The sequence below is a fragment of the Atractosteus spatula genome, chromosome 13 (genome assembly GCF_055471065.1).
Source record: "Atractosteus spatula isolate fAtrSpa1 chromosome 13, fAtrSpa1.hap1, whole genome shotgun sequence".
Classification (NCBI taxonomy): Eukaryota; Metazoa; Chordata; class Actinopteri; order Semionotiformes; family Lepisosteidae; genus Atractosteus; species Atractosteus spatula.
In genome coordinates, this window is record NC_142718.1 from 31,538,886 (window position 1) to 31,566,719 (window position 27,834).

The 27,834-nt window shown below is 37.1% G+C and overlaps 2 protein-coding genes, 1 long non-coding RNA gene and 1 other non-coding gene across 4 annotated transcripts in view; 3 read left to right on the top strand and 1 right to left on the bottom strand.

Moving 5' to 3' along the window:
* The window catches only part of gpd2 (glycerol-3-phosphate dehydrogenase 2 (mitochondrial)), a 46,529-nt gene extending 43,086 nt beyond the window's left edge, over window positions 1-3,443 (bottom strand). Inside the window, exon 1 of the mRNA XM_088930539.1 lies at window positions 3,342-3,443. The gene's annotated coding sequence lies outside the window, so the exon portion shown is untranslated. The remainder of the gene's footprint in view (window positions 1-3,341) is intronic.
* A 2,602-nt stretch (window positions 3,444-6,045) lies between these two features.
* trnaa-cgc (transfer RNA alanine (anticodon CGC)) lies at window positions 6,046-6,117 on the top strand. The gene has a single exon. It is a non-coding gene; the product is annotated as a tRNA-Ala (tRNA).
* Window positions 6,118-6,824: 707 nt separating this feature from the next.
* LOC148822071 (uncharacterized) lies at window positions 6,825-15,713 on the top strand. The gene is made up of 2 exons (XR_016093897.1): window positions 6,825-7,102; window positions 15,354-15,713. It is a non-coding gene; the product is annotated as an uncharacterized LOC148822071 (long non-coding RNA).
* Window positions 15,714-17,774: 2,061 nt separating this feature from the next.
* On the top strand, window positions 17,775-24,656 carry LOC148822072 (nuclear receptor subfamily 4 group A member 2). Its single transcript, XM_088930423.1, has 8 exons — window positions 17,775-17,948; window positions 19,083-19,189; window positions 19,659-20,527; window positions 21,193-21,322; window positions 21,563-21,726; window positions 22,253-22,455; window positions 22,602-22,780; window positions 22,923-24,656. Exons 3-8 carry the CDS (start codon window positions 19,661-19,663, stop codon window positions 23,177-23,179), a joined length of 1,800 nt encoding a protein of 599 aa, XP_088786549.1. The 5' UTR covers window positions 17,775-17,948; window positions 19,083-19,189; window positions 19,659-19,660; the 3' UTR covers window positions 23,180-24,656.
* The last annotated feature ends 3,178 nt before the right edge of the window (window positions 24,657-27,834 follow it).

Below are 27,834 nucleotides of genomic sequence, written 5' to 3' on the forward strand. Positions count from 1 at the left end.
AAGGGATTTTAACATTAGTTAGTAGTGACCAGTAATCATCAAATTATTTTTTTAAATAAGAAAATAGAATCATACAAACACATTTGACAAACAAAAACAACTAGTCTTCAGAAAGTGGCTTGTCTTTGAATCTGTAGATTATTCATCTTGTATGACAACTTATCTTCAGCGTAATTTTTTTAATAAAAAAGAATCTAATAAACATAAGAAACTGCCTAGTGTCTGTGTTAAACTGTCGTTTTTGCATCTATACATCCATTTCACAGGGGAGTCAGAGCCTTATCCAGCAAACAACTGGCCCAAGGCAGGGTATACACTGGACAGGACACCAGTCCATCACAGACCACATACAGATACACACTCATCAGGCACAGTTTTCCTAGAAGCCAATTAACCTACTAGTACGTCTTTGGTTTGTGGCAGGAAACCGGAGCACACAGAGAAAACCCATGCAAACACAGGGAGAACATCCAAACTCCATGCAGACAGCACTCCAGAGCCCCAGAACTGCAAGGCAGCAGTGCAAATCGCTGCACCACCATGCCACCACTACCGCTCAATTGTTTCAATTGTTCTGTATTGAAAATTTGAAAAGGACGTTTCTAATTACTTGTCTTCTATGTTTAAAATAACTGTGAAACATTACATATTTACATAATTGAAAACGGGAACCAACACATAATGTCAAGTATTTTTTGATGTATTTAACCCTTAGTGTAATGAAAGAACGTTCACAGAGTTACAAAACAGCATGTTTCAGCAGAGCCTGAGGAAAAAGACACTTTATAAAATTACATTTTCAAAACACCCTACAGATTGAGCTGTAAGAGTACACTTTGCACCTGAAATTATTTGAGTTTTTAAATGATTATTTTTAATATTTGCACTAAAATGACAAGTTTGGCAGCAAACAGAGCGTCAAGTGTTTTTTTGAGCAAGTGTCTACCAACTTTGCGTGACAGCTTGGTGCAATTCTTGCCCATTCTCTTGGCAGACTTGCTCAAGCTCTCTGGAGTTACTAGAGGATTGCTCCTGGACAGCAGTTTCAATAGTTTCTCAGTTGGATTCAAATTAGGTCCTTAACTGGGCCACTCAAGGACATTTACTTTTTATTCCCAGTCTACACTGTAGCTTTGGCCCTAGAATACTGTTCCGCTGAATGAAGAACTAAAACATATTGCTGCCACCAGGGATGGTGTTGACCAGAGTGGTGCACTGCAGTATGATGGGTTTCCATTTTTGCACTTAAGACCAAAGAGCTCTAATTTTGTCTGACCACAAAACCTTTCACCACATGTTTGCAGTATCAGTTAAATCCTTTGTGACTGGGATATTCTTAGCTCATACTTTTCCCTTTTCAGCCAGTGAACTCTGTAGCTCCTTCCCAGTCGCTGTTATCCTCCCACCCCTGACCACCTGCTTGGTTTGGAAGGAACAACGGGATCTAGGCAGTGCGAGTGCCTTTTACTTCTTAATGATTGACTGCTCCCTACTTAAAGAGATGTTAAGGGCTTTTGAAATGCATTTATACCCTTCTCCCTCGTCTGTGCCTTTATAGAACTGTATCTCTGAGTTGTTTTGAAAGCTCTTTGGTCTTCTGGGTCGAATCTTTGCTTCTCTGCAGGCTTTTGATAGGGGGATCTTACAGAAACAGGTGTGTTTATTCTGAAATCATGTAAACCCTATTAATGCACACAGACAGAGGTAATTTTGTACACTTTTGGCAAAGCAAAGGGCTTAAATACGGTACTTAGGCAGTCTTCATTTTTCCATTTTTATTTAATATTACCTATTTACTTAATATTTTTGTTTTGTGCTTTGAATGTGTTGTGTATATAACAAATAGACCTATTAGTTGCTACTTCAAAGTGTCATAACTGCAAGCCTTAAAGTGACAACATGCGAAAAGTATGCAAGAGCTTGAATACCTTCATAAAACATACTATCACAGTGAATAAAACCCAAAGCTATAAAGATTCCTCAGAAATCTATAACTATATCTATTCTTCTTGTCATCATTCTGTAAACAGACTAACACAAAAGTGTATTGGCAATCTTTATTTGAAACATGAACATTATTATCCAATAATTCACTTAAAATTAATTAATAGTCTTTAATTAACTATAGTTATTTACCAATAATAGAGTTTTGAGGGTTATCTAGCATTGACTCATTTACAGTTAGTGAGTAGCAGGAAAGGATTCAGTTGAATTAACTGCAGATCCATATATGGCGTTCATAAACAGTAATGACACCATAACTGGCAGCCATCATAAACAAGAAAAAAATATCCTTTTCGATTTTTTTACAGATGTTCAATTGTTTTTTTTCCCCTTTGCTGGTTCACATGTTTGTTCTGCATTTTGCGTTATAACAATAACGCAATATGATCTAGGAAGAAGAGCAGCGTGTTAGGACTTTGAAGGAAGAAATGGATTCGTTATACTAACAATTACGACAAGGGTGTTTCACAGTCATAAACTACAACATCTCTATTAAGGAAAAAGGTTTGTTTAGCTACAACCATGTTCTGAATCGTCATGACCCGAAAAGGAATAAATGCTATTCAGAGAAGCTTCAGTAACAGATAATGACCTTAAAGACCTTAACCCTAAATATCCTGGCAAATTAAATTAAACTATAGCCTTGTAAAAGTAGTGTAGTGGACACATTCGTTAGTCCTTGATGACCAAAACTATAAATGCCCTTTGGCTGAAAGTGAAATATATCGGCAATGGTTAAAAGTACAATTCGCACACATCAACAGCAGTAAAGTTTTATATAATACTAACTTAAGGAGTCTGTTCTCAGGATGTGAAAGGGTGTGTCTGAAGCACATGCCGTGTTTCCTCCAGACACAAGTTTAAGCACGCCGATTAAATTCAGGGGTCTGAGTGTTTACACACAGCATACCAGACCAAAGATGCTACAGTAGTTACACAGTACTCTGACTGTGCGTGGATACAGTTCTTCATTTTATTAAAGTATTATTTTCTGAAAACATCAACAGCAACAGGAATAATAATAATAATAATTTCCTTTACTGTGCGATCTGAAACCCACACTAGTCTGGATTAAGCACAGAAACCAGTAAAAATGCTACGCAAAGACCGAAAAATTAAACAAATGACACAGCAGTAAACACGTAGATTCCCCCACTAACCTAAATTTCACATAATATCATAGACAACGAATCTCTTTGAATAAATCAAAGGTAGCATTTAAATTTATGATGGATTCTTATAAAATTATTATCAGATTTGATCAATTAATGCCCATACCGTCGTATAAAAAATATTATCTATTTCTTTCTGTTAAAAGCATTTTCTGTTTAACTTACTGATTTTCCTGGTGATCTTTTGGTAGTGTCTGTGTCACACACTCAAACAGCACAAGAGTAATATCCCTTCATGAACTTGTCATAAATAACTATGCCTAGGTAACAGTTTACCAGGAAGTAAAGCGGTATGATTGACGCGTGTAACAATCCAGTCGAGCGCCAGGAACAGATTCCTTGTCCAATTATATTCTAAAAGGGGCGGTGCATTCGATTAACAGGGTTAGGTTGTAACGCACCTACTGTATTTTATTTGTAGTGGGGTAACTGAAGGCATACATTTTCGCTGGTGGTTTCTCAACAAAATTACACAATCTTTTAATCTAAATATGTAATATAGGACTTGAGACTATTTTATTGTTGAGTTCACTGATGCATTTTGGTATTGACAAAAGTTTTCCAGAACTTTCTTCTAATGTGCAGTAGTTAAGAGGTGTGATGTGAGTTGAGGCGAACATTAATTTAACTATGGGGTAACTGGCGCTCGTGATAATTACTCATTTTAAAGTGATTTTTAAGTCAAATTCACAGTACTTAATTATTGATAAGCTGCACAGTGCAGGCTGAAATACATTAAATATGTTCGGGTAGGTACCTCCCACAGCATGTGTAGGCTGCAAAGGATCAAATAAATGTTTATTCCATGCTGAAAAGAGCAGAAAAGATGCACAACATTTCAGCTATGGAGCCTTTTTCACACTCTTAAGAAGGCTCCAAAGCCAAAACGTTGTGTTTCTTTTCTTCTCTTTTCAGCATGGGGTAACCCTTTACTTGCTCCTTCATAATAATTAAATATAATTACTATTCTCTCAGTGGTCCTTGCAGCAGCACCAGCATTTGCAGAGTAGAGGAAAAGTTTGTGACTTGTATGACATCCAGAGAATGCTGACCTTATCACAGAATACAGCACCTTGCCTGACCTTCTTGATTTCTCAGCAAACAGGCACCATGCAAGGTAATTGTGGTAACTTAAGAACACTGAAGAATTATTTTCAGTAACATCATACGTACAAATGTAATGTCAGTTTATTTTTAAGTGCATCTTGTGCTCTTGATCACTGATATTCCTGGTCCTGGGGGACAGCTGTCTTTGTAGGTTTTAATTCCACCTTATGACTCTTAATGATTTTATTGCCCCAATTGCACACTTAATTGATATTTATTACCACTACCATTACCAATTCCCTTGAGAGGCCCTTACTTATTGCCAATTATAAATTTCCTATGAAACCTGGTGCATGCCAGCCTACCTGAAACAGCATTGAATACTACCTATGTAGGTTAATTAGAATTTCAAGACAAACCCTACATTGTACAAGTTTTTATTTCCTTCAGCAATGATAAGGAAAAGTAGATATTTCTATTTAACTCCTATGGTTCTGATAACCAAACTGTGTTAATGTGTATGCTATGCTTACAATCTCTTTCTGATTGTATCAAACAGCAGGCAAAACGGTCTTCTTGGTCTGTAAGTCTCTTTGCACATTTTTCATGAGGAAAAAAAATGTCTTCTAATCAAGAAGTCATAATCTTCTTTGGTGCTTGGACTGGGTGTGAGGAATGCACTGTCTTTGCTTCAGGTTCATTTGATTCTGCATAGGGAATGGATTTTGCTGGAGTGTGAAATAAGATTAATAGGTTGAGAGTCTCCAGGTTATGCTTGCTCACTGTTCTTTAAGATTGCTGCAATTGCTCTTTGGCAGTAGTCCACCGGGCTGTGGTCCCTATGCTTTTAAATCAAGGGCTGTGAAACTGATTGCCACTTCATCCTTCAACATTTCAGCTTGTTGTGTCGATGAGGTTGTCTGAACTCCACTTCATGCTATTTGGTAATGTATAGTGTGATTTCCCTGTCAAATCACGCTATAGGTTGGAGATGGACAGTCCATCCATACATTTTTTAATTACTTTATCCAACACAGGGATGTGGGGGATATGAAACCTATCAGGGGGTGTTTGGCAGGCTACACCCTGGATGGGACTTCAGTCCATCGCAAGGCACACACAGACACAGACACGCACACACAAGCAATAGGGCCAATGTTCCCAGAAGCCAATTAACCTAGCCAAATCAAAGAGTATGTCTTTGGACTGTGGGAGGAGACCCACTCGATCACGGGGAGAACATACAAACTCCACACAGATCGAACCCCAAGAACTGATCTCAGGACCAGAGCTCTGTAAGGCAGCAATGCTAGATGGAAGGTGGCCTAATTTAGAAAGTGGCCAGTTACAGAGGGGTTAATATTAAGAGTCTCCAATAAGTACCCATTTGCAAGGAAATTATTATAGAAACAAATAAAAATCTATGAAAGAGACATAATCGTATTGAAAGCGGTTTTCTTTCAGTTAATTTGAAATTTTAAAAATACATATTTTCTAATAAGCAACTTGTGTCCAGGTCTTCTAAGCGGTTTGGCAACTAATATTTTCAAACAGGAGAAAATAAAACAGTCTTTTTATTTTTCTTTAAACATACTGTTCGGTACTTGTGTAACACGAGTTAACGCAGTGCTTTTTTGTATTTTACTTGAATGTCGATGTCAAATTATTTCGTTACAGGATATTAGTAGCAGGTATGTAATATTTAATATTTGAGTAGACGAATAATCAATTATAAGAAAAATACATAATTTATAGCAATTAATCGTATAATGAAAAAATCTTACTCTACTAAAGTATAAAAGGGTTCAATGGTTTCCGACGTGGGGATGTAGCTCAGTGGTAGAGCGCACGCTTCGCATGTGTGAGGTCCCGGGTTCAATCCCCGGCATCTCCATGGTATTTTTTACTACCGGCTCGTTACCGTTTCTCTTCGTTCAAAGTACCCAGGGTAAATTGCTTCCACTTTTACCGAAAAGACCGCATTTAATCTTGACATATTAAAAAGTATCAGATGATAAATCTTTAAAATCCGGAAAACAAGAACTTATGTTGCTTGCATGTATGCAATATGTGTGCATTTCTCGTGTTAAAGTTTAGTTCTAAAAATAAAAACATCACAGACTTTTTTTCGCCCAAACTACATAGACTGGGATATTTCCTTCTTACTTCTCTGGCACGACCTGCCGTTGAAGTTTATAACTTTTGTGTTAGAAAAGGCACACACCACCACCGCCTAAATGAAAAGTCACAAGTTTAACAACAAAAACCACGACTTTTATATTAATCAACACGAATTGGTAAATATGTGAGATAACCTCTTATTATTTAAATCTGTTTTTTAAGCATAAGAATATCATTTCTTCCTTCTTCCTGGGTATTTCGATATGAAGCGTTACACGTGTTTTTCTGTGGGCGGGGGAGGAGGGGGGGGGGGCATTTATAAAGGTAGCACATCCCACTGCAATGGAAACAGCGAGTTCCGCTGTGTGCGCGAGGTTCCTTAATGTATTTATACAGTCTTGAAGGCGCACGGCCTCTGTCGTCACGGAGACGGAGGCTTGTGACGCTCTGACTGACGCAGTTGTCTGCTGTGATGAACAATAGTGTGCTCGGACTGGCTCGCGCTGCGCTGCATTGCTACAATGGAGGTCTTTATGAGATGAAACGTCTGATCTTGGAGTTTGCACTGGGGGAAAAATATCCTTAATTTCAGTCTTAGAATAATGTTTGGCGGGATTCAGCTATCATCAACGCCCTGTTATACGGGGAAAAGGACTACTTGTGTTTAGACGGCAGGTTAGCGAGCTTAGAAGGCGCGTTTACCCGAGGATGGTATTCATTTTGCCATTTTTTTTTCTGCGACATGTTTTAACTAAAACGTAAGTATTTCTTATAACTGAAATATGACAAGGAAAACGGTATGTGTGGGGATAAGGAAATCCTTACCGCCACTAGAGTAATGCATGTCGTTTTTGAAGTCCTTAGTTTTGTGCAGAGTTCTCATGCAGTTTGCTGTGGTCTGTGGTTAAATATTATATTACCGATATAGTAGTTGTGTCATTCGTAATAAAACTCTGACCATTTCATCAAAACAAAAATACAGTGGACTAGAAAGGCAAAGACTAATAACTTCGAGCATGGAGAATATTTCCTAATTTCTGATCTTCCCTGCTTTGTATTTTAATTTAATTCAGGTCTGTTATATACAGTATTGTTGGTTTATATCGCTTGATTAATAAAGGCATTTTTCAGCCATGGAAACAGCTGGATTTGTGCTCATTGCAGATGTTTCATAATAGTTGCTTGGTCATTGATGTGCGAATAACATATGGGAAGCAACATGTCGCCATATGGTTTATTTAGCCTTTTGCCTTGAAGTAAATCAATCATACACATTCTGAATGAAATTACCGTGACATTGCACTGGCAATGATAAATTTCTTTGAGCGAGGTAAAGAGCTCCAGATTAAATTAAAATGATAAGTGATACTATACCTTAAATTGCCATGATCGTGGCCAAAGGTACATACTGCAGTTTATGAAGTATTTACCTTCGTGCTGGACAAAGCTTCCTACTGTATGCAGTAATGCATTGACATACAGTATAAAGGTTGCTGTTTTTTACGTGTACAGTGAGTGCTACACTTCATACATTGGCTTAAGCGTCTGTGCAGGTTAATTTGTATGATGTAAATATGTGTCACGTTTCTTAATAATTAGAATAAAATATTTTTGTACTCCTGTGCACAACAGAATCTTAATCTATAAGAATCCATACATTTTAAACATTCTAAAATAGTTGTGTAAAAATGTTTAAACTGCTGTCTGTTAAGTAAGGCCTGCTTTTACATTGTTACATCTCTATGGAAATATTACTGTAGCCTAGAGCTCATTTATACTGTAATAGCGTTATTTATACTTAATTATACATGCTCCAAGTTATCAGATAGTTTTCAAAAGAGTACCCCAGTATGGGCAGTTTATTTAAAGAAAACATAGCATTATAATTTCAAGTTATCACTTTATTTTACTTTACTGTAAGTCCTTAACTTACGTAGCTTTGGATCAATTATTGGCTACTATATGTTTTGTATTTCTGCTTTTTGTAATTTGTTAATTTAAAAAAGCCTTATTTGCTTAGATCAATATTGCTTAGTGAATTAATTCATTTTTTCTTTAGAAAGTTGACAGTATCCACATATGATACAAACATTAAAATCTATTAGTTACTAGTTAGCCACTTATTATTATGCAGTCAAACTCTATTAATTTGTTTTTCTTTTCCTCTTAGGGAAATGGTGCTGCTTTTTTCAGTGGAGTAAACGTCTTTAAGTCTGCTGTGTCAGCCCTTTTTTAAAATGTAATTTAGTGGTAGTGTTTCACTGAAAAGATGGAAAAAGGTGTTTATTTACTACAGATTTCAAATCTGACCTTTTCTAAGAACATATTTTTTTCTTCTGATAGTTCAACATTTCATTCTTAAGAAATAACTTTGCTCTGCTGATTTGATTGCACTTGATTAGCTCCCTCCCCTGTAATGATTGGCAATTAAAATATGCATATAAATAAGGTACTTAGTAATTCAACTGTTCAATGGGCAATTAAATTGCTTAATTATATTTTAAACTCTTAATTGTAATTGGCAAATGAATAACAGTAGATTTAGGATATTATATATAAATACTTTAATAAATCCCTTATTCAAAATGAATCAGTCAATTAATTAATTGTTCTACTGATAACTGTGCAAGGCATTCCAGTTTTAAAAAAAAGGTACTGGCTGAATTCTCTGTTGGTTCACATATTTATGTTATCTGGAAATCATGGGAATTACAAAGAAAAGCAGTGACACATTTCAATAAATCGTATGATTAATTCTCTGTTTTGTCAATTGTGTTTCACTTCTGAAGAGGTTTTTTATGCACTGTAACTTCTGAGAAGCCTTTTTTGAGGATTTTTTAGCTGTCGTAAGTAATTGCTGTTCACCCCCCAAAAAAACTTAACCATAGGAAAAATGTTGTTCAAGGGGGGTGTAGTGGTTAGCAATGTTGCCTTCTAACCATTTTGGGTTCAAATCTAATTGGAGCAACTGCCTGTATAGAGTTTTGCACGTGTTCTCATTTGGGTTTTGCCTGATGCTCTGATTATCTTGTCCATTTCAAAGATACGATGGCTAGCAATCATTGGCTAATCCAAATTGGCCCTTTTCAAGGAAGGGCTTCAAGTAATCTTTAGCCCTAAAAGATTATTTCTAAATATAAGATGTAACTATAATGTGTAACCTGTATGGGCTCTAGGACTATAGATACATAGAACCAAACATGCAAAATTGGTTGAATGGTACCGTCTCATCTGTGACCTTCTAGTGTATATTTATTTGGTCCTTTATTTTAACCAAACAAGTCAACTGAGAGCCAATTTACAGTGATGACCTGGAGAGAGTGCCTATTTGTACAAAAGATTTAAGTGGAGTGTGCTTAATGGAGTACCTTGCTCTGGTGTACAACAGCAGAACCCATGATTTGGGTCTACAACTCTATGGTCCAGAGTCTGGATCTTTAACTCCTACTCCATGCTCACTCTACACTGCTGCTTTCTACTACTTGCCTTGTAGTCCATAAGTGAGGTTTTGAATTTAGTTCCCTAGGTGATAGGCCTGACTCTCTAAGATGTGGATTGCATTTTGGGGTGCAAGATGGTCACAACTGGACATCTGTAATGGAAGTCTAACTGCTGCCTGATATATCACCATTCCCCAAGAGAGAAGTCTTACACTGTGTGTCAAAGGTCACAGTACTTCTTCTGTATATGCTATGCTGAGATATTGTGTCCAAGCTTCTCAGCTCCAGTATGACCTGACCAGTCACTAGAAGTGAAGCTACTGAGAGTGCACATATGTAAGAGCACATGTGCACTTTCCTTGACCAATCTGAATAAAACCATCTCAGTACACCTCTTTCTTGAGAATCCCTCATGTAGATGTTGTGCCAGGGATTGATGTCATACCAATACAACACTTTAAGTATTGATGATTCATCTTAAACTTCTACAAAGAAAGAGTGAACAAAAACATGTGAAACACCTTAAAACACAACCCCACATTAAAAATAAACAGTAAACAAGATCAAGATGGGTTTGTTCTACAAGATGTTGCTGTGATATAATTTAATCTTTTCTAAACTAGTTTCTAAGAAGAAAGGTAGATGATCACGTGTGACATTGGTCACATGGTGTGTTCAAGTCAGGAGCTCCTGCATAATTGATGTAAACCTGGTGTGATAACAATTAGTTGGAAAATAAGCTAATGACATGGCATAGATGGCAGAAATGCTGTATACAAACCACAGGGATGCTCCTCTATTCGATCTGTAAAGCAGCTGCCTGATTTACAACATTATGTAGTGGTGATTGATGTTAAAATAAGTGTCTGTCCATCTCTCCTGAAACATTCTCAATAGGGTTTAGATGTAGTGCTAAAGGGGGTAAGTGCATAGTGCTGATCCCAGACTGATATAGGACGTCTTGAGTAACCTAACTATTTGTGGATGAGTATTTCATGATGAAAGATTAAGAGATTATGCTGGACATTGATGTGTCTGTAATGGCTAGAGAACAGGTCTCAGTGTGGTCTGCATAGTAGGCTGCAGTGAGTTTGTCATCAATAACAACAAGATAACCCCTCCTGTCTGAAAACAGGATGACAGCTTTAGTATTTTCTTAAGTATAACATAAATTCTTATAATACTAAAACACATTAATGAGTTAGTATGGCTTGAGAATAAGGAGAGAAAATTTTATCACATTTCTAAAGTAGTTCTGTGTACTGGTGAAGGGGTTCTACAGGCTTGTAAGTGTAAATTGAAGAATTTGACTTTAATTGGATACCAGCTTCTAACAAAAATACATTGGCTAAGGTGTATGTTTTGTCTCTTTCATTTGTTTTCTAAGTGCCCACTTATGTGAATGTTATACCCGTTAGACTAACTGCTGTTGTATACAATCTGTAAAGTAAAAATTACTTTTCAGATAATACAACAGATACTCAGCATCTAAAAGGAACTCCGTAAACTGTGTTTTCACAGCTTCACAGCTTACAGTATATTGTATATTGCATCTAGTCTTAAAGAAGCTTAAAATGAAAATGAGTGTTTAAATTGCAGATCCCAGTACTGTATGTGAAAATAAATGTCCTGTGGTCTCTTGTTAGATTGTGTAATAGACCAAGAAAGGTCATACATGCATTTGTGTTTCTCAGAAAGTGATTCTTTAAATTAGTATGCAACATTCAAACCTCCTGTAGCTTTTCTTATTTGTGCTTGAGAAGGTGTGTACCTCATAAAGCAAAGATATAAGGGCTTACTGGGAAGGCCCAATGAACTGCTTGCCACAGTGCACAGTAGGAGTATAGCAGTGATCTGGATTAATTGAACTACAGTAAGTAGACCTAATGCCTTGAGGTGCTGTCAGTATGACATTATTTTAACAATCTGTAGGTGTCTCTGAGTTTTAGTTGTCTCCTGCAGCCCAGTACTGTATTTCATTCTGAGAGAAATATATTCAGAACACCTTGTGGATAAAAGCTAAGATGCAGGTACCTCTAGGTGTCCACTCTGTGGGTCTGCCTCTCTAGCTGCCTGTAAGTCATGCTAGGGAGTAAACTAATTTGTTACATGGGCACTTGGCTGTAACGTGGCTCTATAGCTATTCCATGTGCATATTGTAAGTGTTTTTAGGGGAAAACCACAGGCCATTAAAAAAATGCTTAAGCAAATGTCTTTTCAGGTCCTGCAGTGAATTGTATCATTTTGCCAAGCAGCTGGAAGAAATTAGTTTCAGCTGGCAACAAGAAAAGATGATGCAGGGACCATAATATACAGATTCATCCAAATTAACTCAGCTAGTAATTCAGATACTCATAATGTGTCAAAACAATGCTGAAATTCTTTCACATTACCAATGAGAACTTTATGGTTTAGTTTACAAAGATTTATTCCTCAATTTTTTTTTCTGTTTCTCTGAGTGTTAAATGGACAGTTATTTTGGGTTTCCTGCCGACACTAGTTAAAATTGTTTGTGAACACTGCTTTATGCTACAGGTATGTCCCATATGTCAGAGAAAGAGAGAAGTCACGTTCCTCTGAAATGAATCCCTGTCAGACCCTTTCATTATCTGCGTGCGGACATCACTGCACAACTTCTACGTACCCTGCAGGTCCCAGGAGTCATTGCTGCAAGGCAAGCTGAAAAAACCCTGGTCACCTCTAGCCCATTGAACTCTAGCATTCAGCCATGTGTGTGGGCTGATGTTTGGGGAATCCTGGTGACATTAGGCTAATGACATAGTCCGGATGTGAATCAGTGATGTCTGGGTTATAGAGCTCAAAGTGTACTCCAAATGCCTACCACCTTTACTAGTTTCTCATATTTGCTGGTAAATTGTACCAGTGACAGGACAGGGCTGATGCTGCTATTCAACACTTATTATATTTACTCCATAACATGTAGCAAAATCTGCCTTTTAAAATATAAGGGTTCCCTAAATTAATGTAATCGGTGGAGTCAAGCTGTCAGTACTTTAAATGTGTAATTTATATAAGGCAATTAGCTTTGTAAAAATAAAGAAAAAATAACACTGTAGCAGATGTCTAGCTAGTCTCAAACCTTTTGCCCTTGAATTCACAGACAAAACTGCACCAGAGGAAACTTATCTGAACAATCGCAACTCGGAATTAACCGCAGAAAGAGTGATGAAGAGATGCTGTGTGTGTTATGGATGTCATGCATTTGCATCAACAAAACATTAACACTGATTGTTATCATTTAAATAATATTTTGAATATTAGTTTATCACCTTGATAATCACAGATTTTTAAGAATGTTGTGGTGGAAATAATAAGAAAATATGAATTGAAAATAAGTGAATCAATAAACTATTCTTAAACCACCAAGAACGTTGGGCCAAACAGTTGAACAGATGTTTTTTTTTGTTCTCAAATACCTAGGTGTGTTCCTTGGTTTCAGAGTAAATACAATATAAAGCTGTTGGGAACTGTTTCAAAATATGTAATGGGTTAAACAATTACTTGAAAAAGAGTGAAACCTTTAAAGTTTGAGGTTGACAGCAGGTCAGGGCAGTATTCGCATCCTGTTCACTGAATGCAGCACACCGCCACAGTTTAAATAAGGATTTACACCTTCATTCCTTGACCAAGGCAAGTGACCAAGGGGAAAGGAATAAGATTACCTCCATTCTGTCTCAGTTCTGTCCTTACAATAGGACACTTTTTGAAATTGTATTTGTTTTTCACATATTTGTTTTGCATCACTCAGGTTGTATATTTATGCAACTTAACTGCATACAAGTAGGCAGTGCTATTTTTTGTGCGATAATCTTCGAAGGTCCAGAAAACATTATCAGTCCATTTTTGTTAGTTACTTTATCTAATACAGGGTTGCAGTGAAGTTTATAGCATCTCTAGTGAAAAACAAGAAATGCCATAATCATTGTAATTCAGCAGCTTATATTGTAGCTTGTAGCTTTCCCTTGTCTCTCTCACACTATTTAAAAATCAATTAATAATGCAAAGTATTCAATTCTTAGATTTTTAACATATGGACACTAAAAAAAAAAAAGAAAATCAGCCAAGTGAAGAAAACAGAACTTTGTGTTTCTTTAGGATTGACAGTCACAAAATAAACCAAATTTCCCCACCAGTCTAGTTTCAAACCACCCCATCCTGCATTCAATACTAACCTTAAGTGTGCTAGCGGATCATTATCAAAATTCATTATGAGAACACGCTTCCTGGTTTCAGAACAGCACCAGTGCCTTAATTCTTTGATGCTATGGTAACAACTGAAAAGCTGAATTCTGCTACTTCTCCTGGAAATACTGTATAACAGGGCTGTGCAGCACCAGATTACTTCTTATAGTCCTGATTGTGGCGGATTTCTGTGGGTGAAAAGTGATAGCGGACTAAAAGTTCATTAAAGCCGTTTGCCAGGTTTACAAGAGTGTCATATTGAATGATGCACTTGGGCACAATACAGATCTGGAATTTTGCTTGTGAGGCATCGCTTTTCCAGCCAAACCAAGCGAAGTACAAAAATCGCCTTTGTAGAGAAAAAAAATGGACAAGTGGCGATTCCCAGTGCCATTCTTAAATTGGCCAATATTCAGTAGGTGCCTGTTGGTATCAACCAAAGGATTAAGCTATGTCCTGCTGGCAGTGTTTGCTCATTAGACTCTTGTTAAGCCCAGTCTAGGTAGTGTGCGCGAGCCTTGTGCTTCTCCTTCATGTGTAAGTTCAGATGCTGGGCTGCCATTTCAGCCAGGCATGGTCCAACAATGGCATGTTTTAAATTGGTAACTGCTTCATTTGCCATTTTTGATCATTTATATAGATTATGTTTTAATTGTATTGTAACATCTCCAATAACATTTGAAAAAAGAAAGAGGTGAAAGAAATATTGTGTATCGAAAAACAATAAACAACTATCATAATATATTTCACACTAGTATCATTAACAACTACAGAATATCACCGATTGCTGATTTTGTGCCACATTATTTTAGCAATTAACCAATACCATTGACTATAATGGCTGAAGGTTTCAATGTGGATTCCACCTCTTACAGCCTGATGTGAATTCATTTTCTAGTTTTCCTAGCTAGAAAAAAACAAAATATAGTTGTAAGACATGTCTATTTACTTGTCACAGTTTGCTAGCAAAAAAAAATCTTTCAACTTTCATAAAGAAATGCATTTATGTAAAAAAATCAATGTAGATGTAAACGTATACTGGTGTAAGTACCGTAAATATAGTACAGCATCCGGCCTTACCGTGCACACGCTCTGTGAAGTTCAAATAATCATTTATCGCTAAAGAATAATGGCAGCACATTTATCTTTAAAACGAGAAAGTGCTTAAAAAACGCAGCATTTTAAATGATTCCTAATGATCCTATCTTAAAGTGATATTTGATGAACCGCCACTTAGTCTCGTAACTAAAAAACGTTTTGTGAAACTAGCAATAAAGCATGTCTATGTACTATGAACTATACTAAGAATGTGTTGTATTATGTTATATACCGTATACTGTGCTTATCTACTTTCTCTCATATACAGGGGCGCCTGGGCAGTGAAGTGGTGATGTTTGTAAACGTGCTGATGGGCAATGAAGAACACCGTCCTCTACTGGAGAGAGCAAACGTCCAGGAACAGTCCTAGTCTCATGTGCCGTAATGGACACAAATACTGTGGGCGGTGAATTTCATTTATTTTGATCAGAACCCCACAGTTGTCTGGAACGGGCATGTTACCACATTAGTGATATTCCTGTAAGTAGTTCAAGTGTTCATGAACTGACGAGGGCTGGTAGCATGCTACCTTGTGGACATCATTGCAATTCATAAAACGTAGGATGTATACCAGTATTAGAAATACTGCTCTTTATTGCTGGATTTCCAATAAAGAAACTTTGAACTGAACACGGATGTTGCGTTTTTTTTCTCTAATAATCGAAAGGCTGGTACGAAAAGCTTGAACAATGACAAAAGCGAATCGATGTTAATTTTTGAATTATGTGATTGAATGCGCTTTTCCCCCCTGTGGCTTCCTCACTGTGAATACAGTGCAAGGTTACACTGCACGATCGTTTATTGTATTAAACTCGGATGCAAGTGAGTGGATGGGCTTTGAATCACTGAAGTAGCACGCAAGAAAGTTTCATTTTCCGGGTTAATGTTACAAAATTATGAAACGATGCACACCAGACTGTGCTCTATAAACACAACCCAGTTGATATCTAGAGAAAAAGACTAGCATTTTAAGGTTGACACGTGTTTTACAGACAAACGGTGAAAGCTAGCTTGTTTACTGAAAAGCAATCCCTTCATTTCCCCAAGTACAGCGCAACAAGTTGCTACATGGGATTTATGCAGAAACATGGCTCCTGCGCTAAGCACCAAAGTTCACTCGTGCTTTCAATTTAGAAAAAACAACAACGTGGTGTTGTTCTGGGATAAAAATAGACCATTTCTTTCTTTAATTATGTATTCTCCAGTTTCCGATCGCAGCTAAAATAGTCGGTGGAAGCACGGCCCATTATAAGATCAATAATACAGTCCTACTGTAATAATAATAGAGCACCAAAAACAAGAAAAGGCTGTGACTGCTATTTTTGGCAGAGACTGTTGGTTGCGTCAAAGGCGGCGTTCCCTGCGTCATGCACCATTCTGCCATCCCCTATCACTTTTTCCCTTTCGTTCGACTAAATTGGTTCGCCCACGACAACTGACGCTGCTCCGCTGTTAATGAGCTCCCTCTGTCTGCTCTCACAACACAAGCAGCTGGGAAAATTAAGGTAGTCACGTACTGAGGTACACACCCACTCTTTTTAGAGGTCTAAATTTGGAAACGCATGCAAATCAGTTAGATGTGTAGCAAGATAGAGGAGGGCTGAGAACAATCTCATATATTAATAAAAATTAGATACATTATTTGAAATGTGGCAGATTGTGTACTTACAAGAAATGGCAACTTTCTGACTGCCTCTTGTATCCACAGAACGTGAGTTGAAGGGTGCAGTGATTCATGTTGGACAGAGGGTGGTAGTTAACAAGGGAAAAATAAACATCTGTAATCATGTGTTTCTAGAGTTTAAATTCATCTGAATTGGACCTCAATCATTGTTATAATAACTTTTATAAATGTAAGTATTCCGTATGTGCAACGACTGAGTACTACACGGTATAAAATATTGTGAACGCGTGTTATAAAAACCTGCAGGACCAGCATTTAGCACGGAAAACAAAAATTAGGATAACATTCATACAGTGATATCACCGAATCTATAATACAGTTTCATTATGCCGAAGGACATCAGTGTGTATTTCAAATTGTTGTTGTTTTTTGTTGCATATTTACGTGATTGCAGGCGGTGTTACTGTACTGTCAAGGGGTTTACTCCCTAAAGCAAACTTACATCTAGTTCCACACTTCACGGGACACCTCACTTTTCTGAAGACGCTTCAACATGCCAGTAACCCCTACCCACCCCACCCCAAAAAAAAACAAATGCATAAAATAAACGGGTTTATATTTGACCAGATTGTAATATCTGCCACAGTTCTTTTGACAACTTCATTAATGTCGTGTGTCTCACATCTGCTTCTGAGGCGACAGCGTATTCCGAAGGCCACACACAACGCCGCTTACTTGCAGAAGGGAGACACATCGTGGTAAGCAAAAACGCAATTGTTAAAATCCATTACTGGAATATCAGACTTGTATATCATTTTACACCTGTTTACAAACATTACGTTTCTGGGTTTTCTGATTTGGGAACGGGTGAAGCGAACCGTGGTACCCTACTACCTTAAAACGCTGCTCAGCTTAATACGTCAAGGAATTGGCCAACAGCACGGAGAAGTCTAACCCCCCCCTCGAGACACTGATTGGCCTAAGTCATTGACGATGCCGATGACGTAAAATTTTTTTGTGGTATTCAGAGCTCACATAAACAAAGGCACATTGGAGGGAAGGACCAGTCTCGGCTTGTGTCTTGTACTGTTCTGTGCGATAGCCGCACTTAATCCTATTCTGTTTGTTCTCACAACTGTTCTGTCGCTTATTGTTTGGGGCTCTTTTTTTTTACAACTACGTTAGACCACTACTAGCAGATCTTCTGCATGGATAGCACGGGACGCTGCAGTTAAAAAGGTATATTTTATTATATTGTGCCATATGGGCTTGGATTGAATAAGCTATTTCACAGCATCATCTACAGCCGCTAACTATTCAACATGATTTTTGCGTGTTGTATTGTGTATGCAATTTTTTTTCATAATTGTGATATGTTGGGCGAGAGAATTACTTACGTATACAATTGATACTCGTAGGAAGATATGGCTAATGATAGTAACGTAAATTAATAGCAATGATAAAATGTTGAGAGTAGACGGCAATAAAAACGACCATTAATTGAAAGTGTTACTGTTACTTTTATCGGTTGTCAGGTACTTTAAAATGTTCTTTAGTTCGCCTGCTTTGTTACGGAAGTCATTTTAAATGTCGATAATGTGTTGACCATGTTATTGAAAAGATAAAGCAACTTCACATGTAGTGTACAATCGCTGTCTCTCTTACTACTGCGAAACCGTTAAAACTCTTTTTCCTTTGCATTTGACTGATGTGGCTAAAACTATTCTCTAACTCACCTGCTGACTCCACCTTGTTCTTCTGTTCGCCTACTGAGTTGGATTGGCGATTTCACAGCTTTCAGACACGTGAATGACAGTATAAGCCGGTATAATTAGCTGCTTAATAGCAATTGCGGTTATTATTTTAGACAGTTCTCAACTACAAATGCACTTCTACCTCTACTGCTAATAACAGCAAAAATTAAGTTTAGAGAGAATAGAATAATGCATAATTGTAAAAGCAGCAAAATACAAATATTCACAAAACTTTATGTACATGCTTCATATTTAAAGTGTGCCTCCTGTTGAAACTCACGCGTATATATAACCATGCTTTCTGTTTATCCCTGTTAATGATGCTTCTTTCAAATAATAATATAACATTTCAAGTGCTTCATGAAATATCTGACATGGAATAAGGAAACAAAAATGACCTAAATAAAGTGAAGAAATATGATTTCCATTTATAAGCGTGAAGATTGTTACATTACGCGAAACCATTCAGATTTTTATTATATGTAGCTTTTTTGTATTGGATACATTGTTTTGTTTACAAAGAAACTCTTTTAAATAAGCACTTGCACACATATGTGCACTGTCCATTGTAACGGAAAAATGAACAGGGGTTATAAACTACATTTCTTCTGTATTACAGGGAAGAGTCCCGAGCCGCGCTACTTTCTCGAAACCTGAACTTCAAACAAGACTAAACGACACTGTCCAATTCAAGTTCCTCCGGAAAACACAGTCCGTCGACTGAAGGTATGGAGTATTAATATTGTTTCTGTAAATGAAAACTATAAATGTTTAACTTAGTCAAAAGCAACACGTACAATGAATTTTAATAACAGTGGAAGCGTCCTGTTGTAGTGTCTTTTATTGATAATAAAATGCAGCATGTTTCAGAATACATCATCACGGATTTCTCCTGCACATCTACTGTATATATTCAGAGATTAATACAGACATGCTACCCTTTTCATATGATATTTTTTTATGAAATACTATGTTGTTGGCTAGTTGCTCTTTTTTCTGCATCCAAAAATATCATTTAAAGATGTGTGCATGGCTTTATTTTGTTAATGTAATGTAAGTGAAGACATTGGATTTATTAAATATTTTATCTAGACAATGGCATGCTACATTTTTGGATGTTTAAGAGTAAATCAAGCCTGTGCTTGGAGGGTGATTGCTTTGACAGTGTGAGCATTTGTGAAACTTTCATTTACAGCCATGCCCTGTGTTCAGGCTCAGTATGGGTCATCACCTCAAGGAGCCAGTCCAGCTTCGCAGAGCTACAGCTACCACACCACTGGAGAATACAGCTCCGATTTCCTAACTCCTGAGTTTGTTAAGTTTAGCATGGACCTGACCAACACTGAGATCACAGCCACCACTTCTCTTCCCAGTTTCAGCACATTCATGGACAACTACAACACCAGTTACGACGTAAAGCCTCCCTGCTTATACCAAATGCCTCTTTCTGGACAGCAGTCCGCCATCAAGGTGGAAGACATTCAGATGCACAGCTACCATCAACAGAGCCACCTGCCACCACAGGCTGAAGAGATGATGCCCCATTCTGGCTCAATGTACTACAAGCCCTCCTCGCCCCCTACTCCCACTACCCCCAACTTCCAGGTTCAGCCCAGCCCTATGTGGGATGAGCCTGGTTCACTTCACAGTTTCCATCAAAACTACGTGGCCACCACTCATATGATAGATCAACGCAAGAATCCTGTGTCAAGGCTTTCCTTGTTCTCGTTTAAGCAGTCACCTCCTGGTACCCCGGTGTCAAGCTGCCAGATGAGGTTTGACGGTCCTCTTCACGTACCTATGAACCCGGAGACACCGGGTGCCCATCATGTGGTAGACAGCCAGAGCTTTGCCGTCCCCAGTGCTATTAGGAAGCAGGCAAACATAGGCTTCCCACACTCTCTTCAGCTCGGACATGGGCCCCAGCTGATGGACAGCCAGGTCCCGTCGCCTCCGTCAAGGGGATCGCCTTCCAACGAGGGTCTGTGTGCGGTGTGCGGGGACAATGCCGCTTGCCAGCACTATGGAGTGCGTACTTGTGAAGGGTGCAAAGGCTTCTTTAAGGTAGGGTGGACTACGGTATCATTTCTCAAGCATAGCAATATGAAACGGCAGCTTTTGTTTTAAGCTGGATTTGTACAATCCTCTAACTAGCTAATGTGAAAGAAAAGAAATAACTGACGAATTTTATCATGACGACCACAGATGGTACAAGATTTAAAAAGAAGAAAAATAAGAGGCATTTCCCTCACAGCGACAGCGTTCAGAAAATCTTGTACATTAAAAATTACTATTTAATTGTGGGCACTTGTGTGCATTTTTGACACAGCCCTTTCCTTTAGAATTAAATTGGCTGGGACAGAGAACCGTGTCTAAGCTAACCAAGTGGAACAGAATTCCCAGTGGTAAAATTAAGTGGTCTCTTTATTTCACCATCCTGATTGAATAATCTTATCACTTTAAATAGAGAGGGTCTCGAAGGGATGTAAAAATATGAATGCCCACGGATTTGTATTTACTGAATGTCTACTCCTTCTGCTCCTTGCATATAAAATACAGCTATAAACTGGAGGGTTAGCTGTAGTGTTAACACTATCAATTTTCTTCTATTAATGTCCTGAAAAATCCCAGCTGCGAGACCATTCTTTTCGGGGGTCTTGGTGCTGTTCCCAGGAAATCCATACACACGTCTAACAATCTTTTATATTATTTCTTTCTGATTTTTACAGCGCACGGTTCAGAAAAATGCTAAATACGTGTGTTTAGCAAATAAGAATTGTCCAGTGGATAAACGCCGTAGGAACAGATGTCAGTACTGCCGTTTCCAAAAGTGCCTTGTGGTCGGAATGGTCAAAGAAGGTGAGTAGTAAATGTATTCCTTATCACTGCAATTACATGTTGTTATTCAGCAATTTACGTCTGGATGGGAAATATCTAAATACAGAGGAATGATATTTTAACGAGTATATTTTAGTACTTTAGAGCGGTATAACAGAGTAAAGAGGTAATGAAAGAGGTAATTGTCTAATAGCAACAAAGGTTAAGAGGGAGACGGAATATACTGTATATATATATAGCTTTTTTTTCCTCGTGTTTCAGTCGTTCGTACAGCCAGTTTAAAGGGGCGGAGAGGTCGGTTACCTTCCAAACCCAAAAGCCCCCAAGAGCCTTCACCGCCTTCGCCACCAGTCAGTCTCATAAGTGCCCTGGTGAGGGCCCATGTGGATTCCAACCCTTCGATGTCCGGGCTGGATTACTCTAGAGTAAGTGGACACTGCGGGTTTAGTGATTTCCTAAGTTGAAGCACGGCGGCCCGAGCGTTTTTTAAAGGAGTAATTGTTTCGTTATGATATTAACTACTAAACTGTCGGTATACTCTGCGACATTAAAAAAACAACAACAACAACAACAATGTTTGTGGCTAGATTATTTCATAACACTTTTGTTCTCAGGCAATCTTGCAAAAACTGACACATGCTTTGTAAAAACAATGCGTTTGTGTAAGCGTTTAGGCTTGCTCTCTCTACTGTTATCAATACTGCGCGTATGCTTGTGGACCAGGGTAAGACCCAGCCAGTCTGTGGTTGCTTTGTTCTGTTGGCATCTTAGTGTATTTATTTAAACATACCTTATTTGACTGAAATGCTTTGAAACGGAGAACTCTATCATTGCAAGAGAGGGGTTTAATTGTTGTAAAAACCTGACTCCCCTGCTAGAAATGGGCTTTGCAATTTCACGGGTTATATATTTTAGAGGACCTCATTAAGCACTTTTTAAATTAAATTCCAGTTTCAAGCTAACCCTGACTACCAAATGACTGGAGACGACACTCAGCACATCCAGCAGTTCTACGATCTTCTGACTGGCTCCATGGAGATAATCAGAGGCTGGGCGGAAAAGATCCCGGGGTTTGCTGATCTTCCGAAACAGGATCAAGATCTTCTCTTTGAATCGGCCTTTCTGGAACTTTTCGTCCTGCGACTGGCATACAGGTACGTAATTATCAACCATAACAAAAGATCAACCCCCTTCAAGCTCCGTTGGTTTGGATTTTATTAGCTCGCCTATAATTAGGCGCCTTTTAAATCCGCATTTATTACTCTCTCAGTAATTAATTGCTCGTTGTTATTAATTGCAGGTCCAACCCAGTGGAAGGCAAGCTCATTTTTTGCAACGGGGTAGTCTTGCACCGGCTGCAGTGCGTCCGTGGGTTTGGAGAATGGATCGACTCCATTGTGGAATTTTCGTCAAACCTTCAGAGCATGAATATTGACATATCAGCTTTTTCCTGCATAGCTGCGCTCGCCATGGTAACAGGTCCGTGAACGTGAAATAACTTTTTGTTTACTTTATCTTATTGTGTAACTGTAAACCTGCAAGTTAAGCATCGATAACCTATTAATTCATAATTATTATTACAAACAGGAATTCTAATAATTATTCATCTATTTCACTGCAGAGAGACACGGGCTAAAGGAACCCAAGAGGGTAGAAGAACTCCAAAACAAGATTGTAAATTGTCTTAAAGACCACGTGACATTTAATAGCGGTGGCTTGAATCGTCCAAACTACTTGTCGAAACTTTTGGGGAAACTTCCTGAACTGCGCACGTTATGTACACAAGGTCTGCAGCGTATCTTCTATTTAAAACTTGAAGACTTGGTTCCTCCGCCAGCAATAATTGATAAGCTGTTCCTAGACACACTACCTTTTTAAATATACTTGACAGTGACGTTTGATGTGACCTCAAAGAACTTCCACAGACTTTCCTCAAGTCTGCCTTTAACAGGACGGTAAAGCCCCGGCGCTTTTCCGAAATGTATTGTCAAGCGCTGACCCTTTCTGACAGACACTTTAGGTTCTGGTTAAGGATCCATAAACGCAGCAAGCAAACAAAAGTATAAAAAACAAACTGAAGTGAGTGATGTGTACTCTTCTCCATTAACCGTTTAATTATTTTGACAAACTGAACGACCTCGTTTCGGGGTGAAACGTTCCGCCAAGGCGTGGCTCAGCTACTGGAACAGTCGACAAAAGTTACACATTTTCCTGAAATGGCATTCCTTATTGTTAATTAAAATATCTGCTGTATGGGAAACACGTGCTATAATGTAATATATACAATTTATATATAATAAATTAATGTGATGCGTCCAATGCGTCAGTTTATAACAAGGTGCATAAAGCTTGTATATGAGCTTGTATATGACAAGATTCAGTTTTGCTTTTATATTTTGTGCCTATGTGTTTCTGTCAGGATTACTGAACGATGAGAAAAATCTGAAAGTATTTCAAAAGGGGAACGCATGTTGTAGGTTTTAGGAATTCTATAGGCACTTGCTATGAAGGTGATGTCTATATTATAAATTATATTCCGGACACTATGTAGTCTGATAGATTTTATAAAGATTGGTAGTATGGGACAACTTTTATTTAAAAATAAAAAAAAACAAATATGTGAACAACAAAATATCTCATCTGTATAGGCTATTGAAAGGGACTCATGGTGTTTGTAAAATATGTCCAACATTCCTTGTTTGTATGTGTTGTATGTACTGTTGATGTTAAATATAAAAGTTTCTATCTTTATTATTTTGTTGTCAAGATCTACATTTTGCATGCTGCAACTTTTAACCATTTTTCGGAGTATCACAGTTCATTGAAAATGATTGAGCACTGTCTTTGTTTTAATGTCTAAAAGAAGAATGGACAGTTAATATATAATTTCATGTCTGAGTGACAGTTTTTTTTATATTTACATAAAGGTCTTTAATTTGTATATTTCATATTTATGTGTGCGGTACATTGCGCAAGTCACTGCCTTTTTCTATGGTGTAATTAAGTATTACAATGCATTCCGTACATTTCCGATAAATCTTTCTTTAAGAAGGAAATATTTAATGTTTACAAATAAAACTGTCAAATTATTTTGCTTGTTTAGCTATTTTCTCTTCAGATAAGACTGACATCTGTACAAATTCTAGCTTCGTAAATGATAAAAAAATGTTTATCCCAATTTTCGTATTTTATTGAGATACACAACCTAGGCAACGTAAAATGAGCTATTATGTTGTATCGATCAATTTTAACATTACAAAAACTATGCCAAAGAATAGAACGTATTTTATTTTAAAATACAAAGATTTTAGTTGCATTGTTATTACACTGTAATGCTAATAAATAATTTCCATAAATATCGATTTGTATTTATAAAGAAGTACATTTTATATTATTGTTACTATGCTGTTTGAACATATGCCGTTTAAGTAAAATAAATAAGGCAGCAGTTCAATTCCTGAAAAAAAGTAATAATCTTTGCGCAGTAGGAATGTGAAACAAGCTTCCAAGGTTTATCAGCATCTTCAACCTGTTAATTATTAGCCCTACATTTTTTCAGAAACCCATTCATAGCTGTACAGATTATAATAAAACGGTCAATGATAAAGAATACAACTTTTAAACATAATTAAAGTAACATTTAAATCGCAATACTCTATCGTTCATCGGAAATTTCCAAAGTGTGGGATTTTTTTTATTTTTGCTTTATTCAACGTATACGTCAATTGCCTATATTTAAATATACGCCCACATTCTTCCTCAATACAAAACTAACAAAATTAAGCGTAATTATATTGAAGAATTTAGTTTCAACTATGATAGAACACGGAAGTTATATTCACGGAAGGCAATTTTAAAAACCCAACTGTATTCGCTGATGCAAATAGAGAATGTTTCTTCAAACACTAAATTAGAAAACACGAAAAACTCCGAAAAGAAAGCAGCATATGTAACGAGTTCACGACAGTTTAGTGTTTAGATTTCGGTCTGTATTGCTTTACCTTAACTAATTAGTTATTTCAAGTAACATGAAACCATTTTTCACTTTGAGTTTTTAGGTTTAATAAATGGTCGATTGAGATATGTAATATCTTTAGGCTACTTCTAAGTTATATGAATAAATTAGATTTTATTTGAAGTGTATACGGACAAAGTTAATCTTACATGCGTGACAAAACCTAAGAAAAACAAAAAATAAAAGTACAACATACTCAAACCTTTTTTTCTCAAACGCATTCTTTCGGCCATATGTTAAATTACACGAACGTAAAAGCCGGTTTTAATGTTTCAATAAGCAAACGAATTTACGCAGTGATTTTGAAAAATGTGTTAAATCTCTGAAAAAAAAATCTTGAAAGCAAAGAAAAAGTTTCTTTTGAGAAAGTGACTGATGGAAGAATGGGCGGATGGTGACGCTGCTGAGTAGCACAGAGTTTTGCCGAAAGACAAAAGAAATTTTAATTGTATTAATTTAAAACGAAAAGGCAGATATGAAAAATGCTAGACTTAAATGCTGTCTTGGGCTAAATAACACAAAGCCTGTCAGCTTCTAACACTTACTTTTTTTAGTAATTTAGTAATACACCTTTACAGCGGTGTAAAGAGAAGAAATAATAAAAAAAAGAAATTCACAGGATCTAACTTCTAAAATGGATACAGTAAAAAACAAAGGAAATTGTATAATTCTTGTTCTCATCTTAATGAGCAACAGTTCTGATTTACCGTCCTAATTCAGGTCGGTAAAATGAAGAGAGCGATTTACTTGTTCCAGTCGGACACTGCAGTTAATGCATCAAACGTCTGATTTTCGGAATAAGTCTAACCACTAATACCAGTGTTCCGTATATGTTTATTTTCTTTGTTTAGATTCTATCCAAAAGTGTACAGTTTAACAATACTGGGGCTATTAAAAGCATCAACAGAGCGACAGAATGTAGCCTACTTAAAAGAGTTACAGTTTATCCCCTCGATGCCATTCATTTTGCATTTAACAGTGTTGATGGGTCTTAGGATGACATGTCACTCAACTACAACGGAATGTGAAACTTCACACTAAAGAAACTAATGCTCGTTTTATCAAGAAAACAAAAGATTAATCCAAATGTAAATGGTGCTAAAAAAACTTTTCTCTGTCAAAACCGAATATGCTGCTTGTGTCTTCGGCGGCAAGCATCAGCCTGTAGGACTGTTGAACAAGATCTGATTGTCTCCTCTTATTTGGGTCTGTTCATATCTATGGGCTTATAACGAAAAGAAAGTAAGCTACTAGGGATCTAGGTGACCTTCTGTTTTTTTTAAAACATTTTTTGTGTGTTCCACAAGACCTAATATTGAAGAATGCCGGAAGCATTAAGGCCCGAGTATAGGACATCAGGAAATTCTGGGTTCCGATTGTTTCAGCTACTACTGTAGCTCATTATGAACCTGACCAAGAAATGTTAACCCTTGATGTTTCTTTTTAACCCCTGCGAAAAAACTGATTAGCTGGAACTATATACTGTAGTACCGCACTGCCGGACTTATCGCAGGACAAGTCTCTTGACTCATCTGATAAAGAAGATGGGTTTGGCCAGTAATTTCAAGTTGATTACTGCAATATTCGGACACCTTACATGGGTTATCTTTCATACATGCTTAATTATAGGTATTGTTTTTTCACGCTTTCATGTCCTTTTTTTCTCTCTTCTCCAGGAAGACAACATGAAATTTGGAAAACCGAAATACCGGCATATTTAAAACTTCTATGTAAGTTAAGGAGGTTTTGTAATTGAGCGAGAGTTGATGCGTATCAAGAGGTCCTTGATAAAATTAATCAACACAGACATGTAGCTGTGAGGGCTAAAGGCAGGAATTTGTTATAAAAACTAAAAATGTAATCTTACTATACTTACTTGTCTACCTGCTTTTTGAATGTTGTGTGTGTTTTAAAGTCTAGAAGGGGAAAACCTTCATTCATTGTTAAAGAATGGTAACAAATTCTATTTCTCACAAAGATACCTCGTTTAATACAAGCATTCAACGGCTAACAAATACAAATAAGGGCTTAAAACTAGGCCTATATTTATTTGTTTAACTTGTGTATTAATCCACTTCTTGTTGAGTAGGTATGTATTTGTCAATAAAATGCAACATATGAGCTTCGAACACCTTTTTAAAATACCTGATTATTATTTGATTAAAGACATTTAAAAGTGATCTGGACATTTTTATTTTCCTCGTGGTTTATGAATAATTTATTAGTAAAGTAAACCTAGGTTAATTCACCATATGTTGTTTCTGCCGCAAGAAACTTGTTCATTTAGGTCTTAACTTTGTGTTCATCATTTTCAGTTAAAATGCTGTCATAATATAGAAATCTTTTTTTTATATGCAAAAGTTTTTTAGATTGTTTTATTTTTGAGGTTACTGAACGTTTTTATTTTCAAACATTTGCTATTAAATGTTTTCGCATAAGCCGTATTATTTTCGTGTTATATGCATAATATATAATGACTTTATAGGCAATTTCCAAGATCCATAAACTGAACAACTAA

Bases quoted from the DNA above. Each gene is read 5' to 3' on its own strand.
- LOC148822072 (XM_088930423.1), top strand. From the start codon at position 19,661: ATGCCCTGTGTTCAGGCTCAGTATGGGTCATCACCTCAAGGAGCCAGT. The intron at 20,528-21,192 runs GTAGGGTGGACT...TGATTTTTACAG, and splicing joins GGTGCAAAGGCTTCTTTAAG to CGCACGGTTCAGAAAAATGC. The intron at 22,456-22,601 runs GTACGTAATTAT...TATTAATTGCAG, and splicing joins GTCCTGCGACTGGCATACAG to GTCCAACCCAGTGGAAGGCA.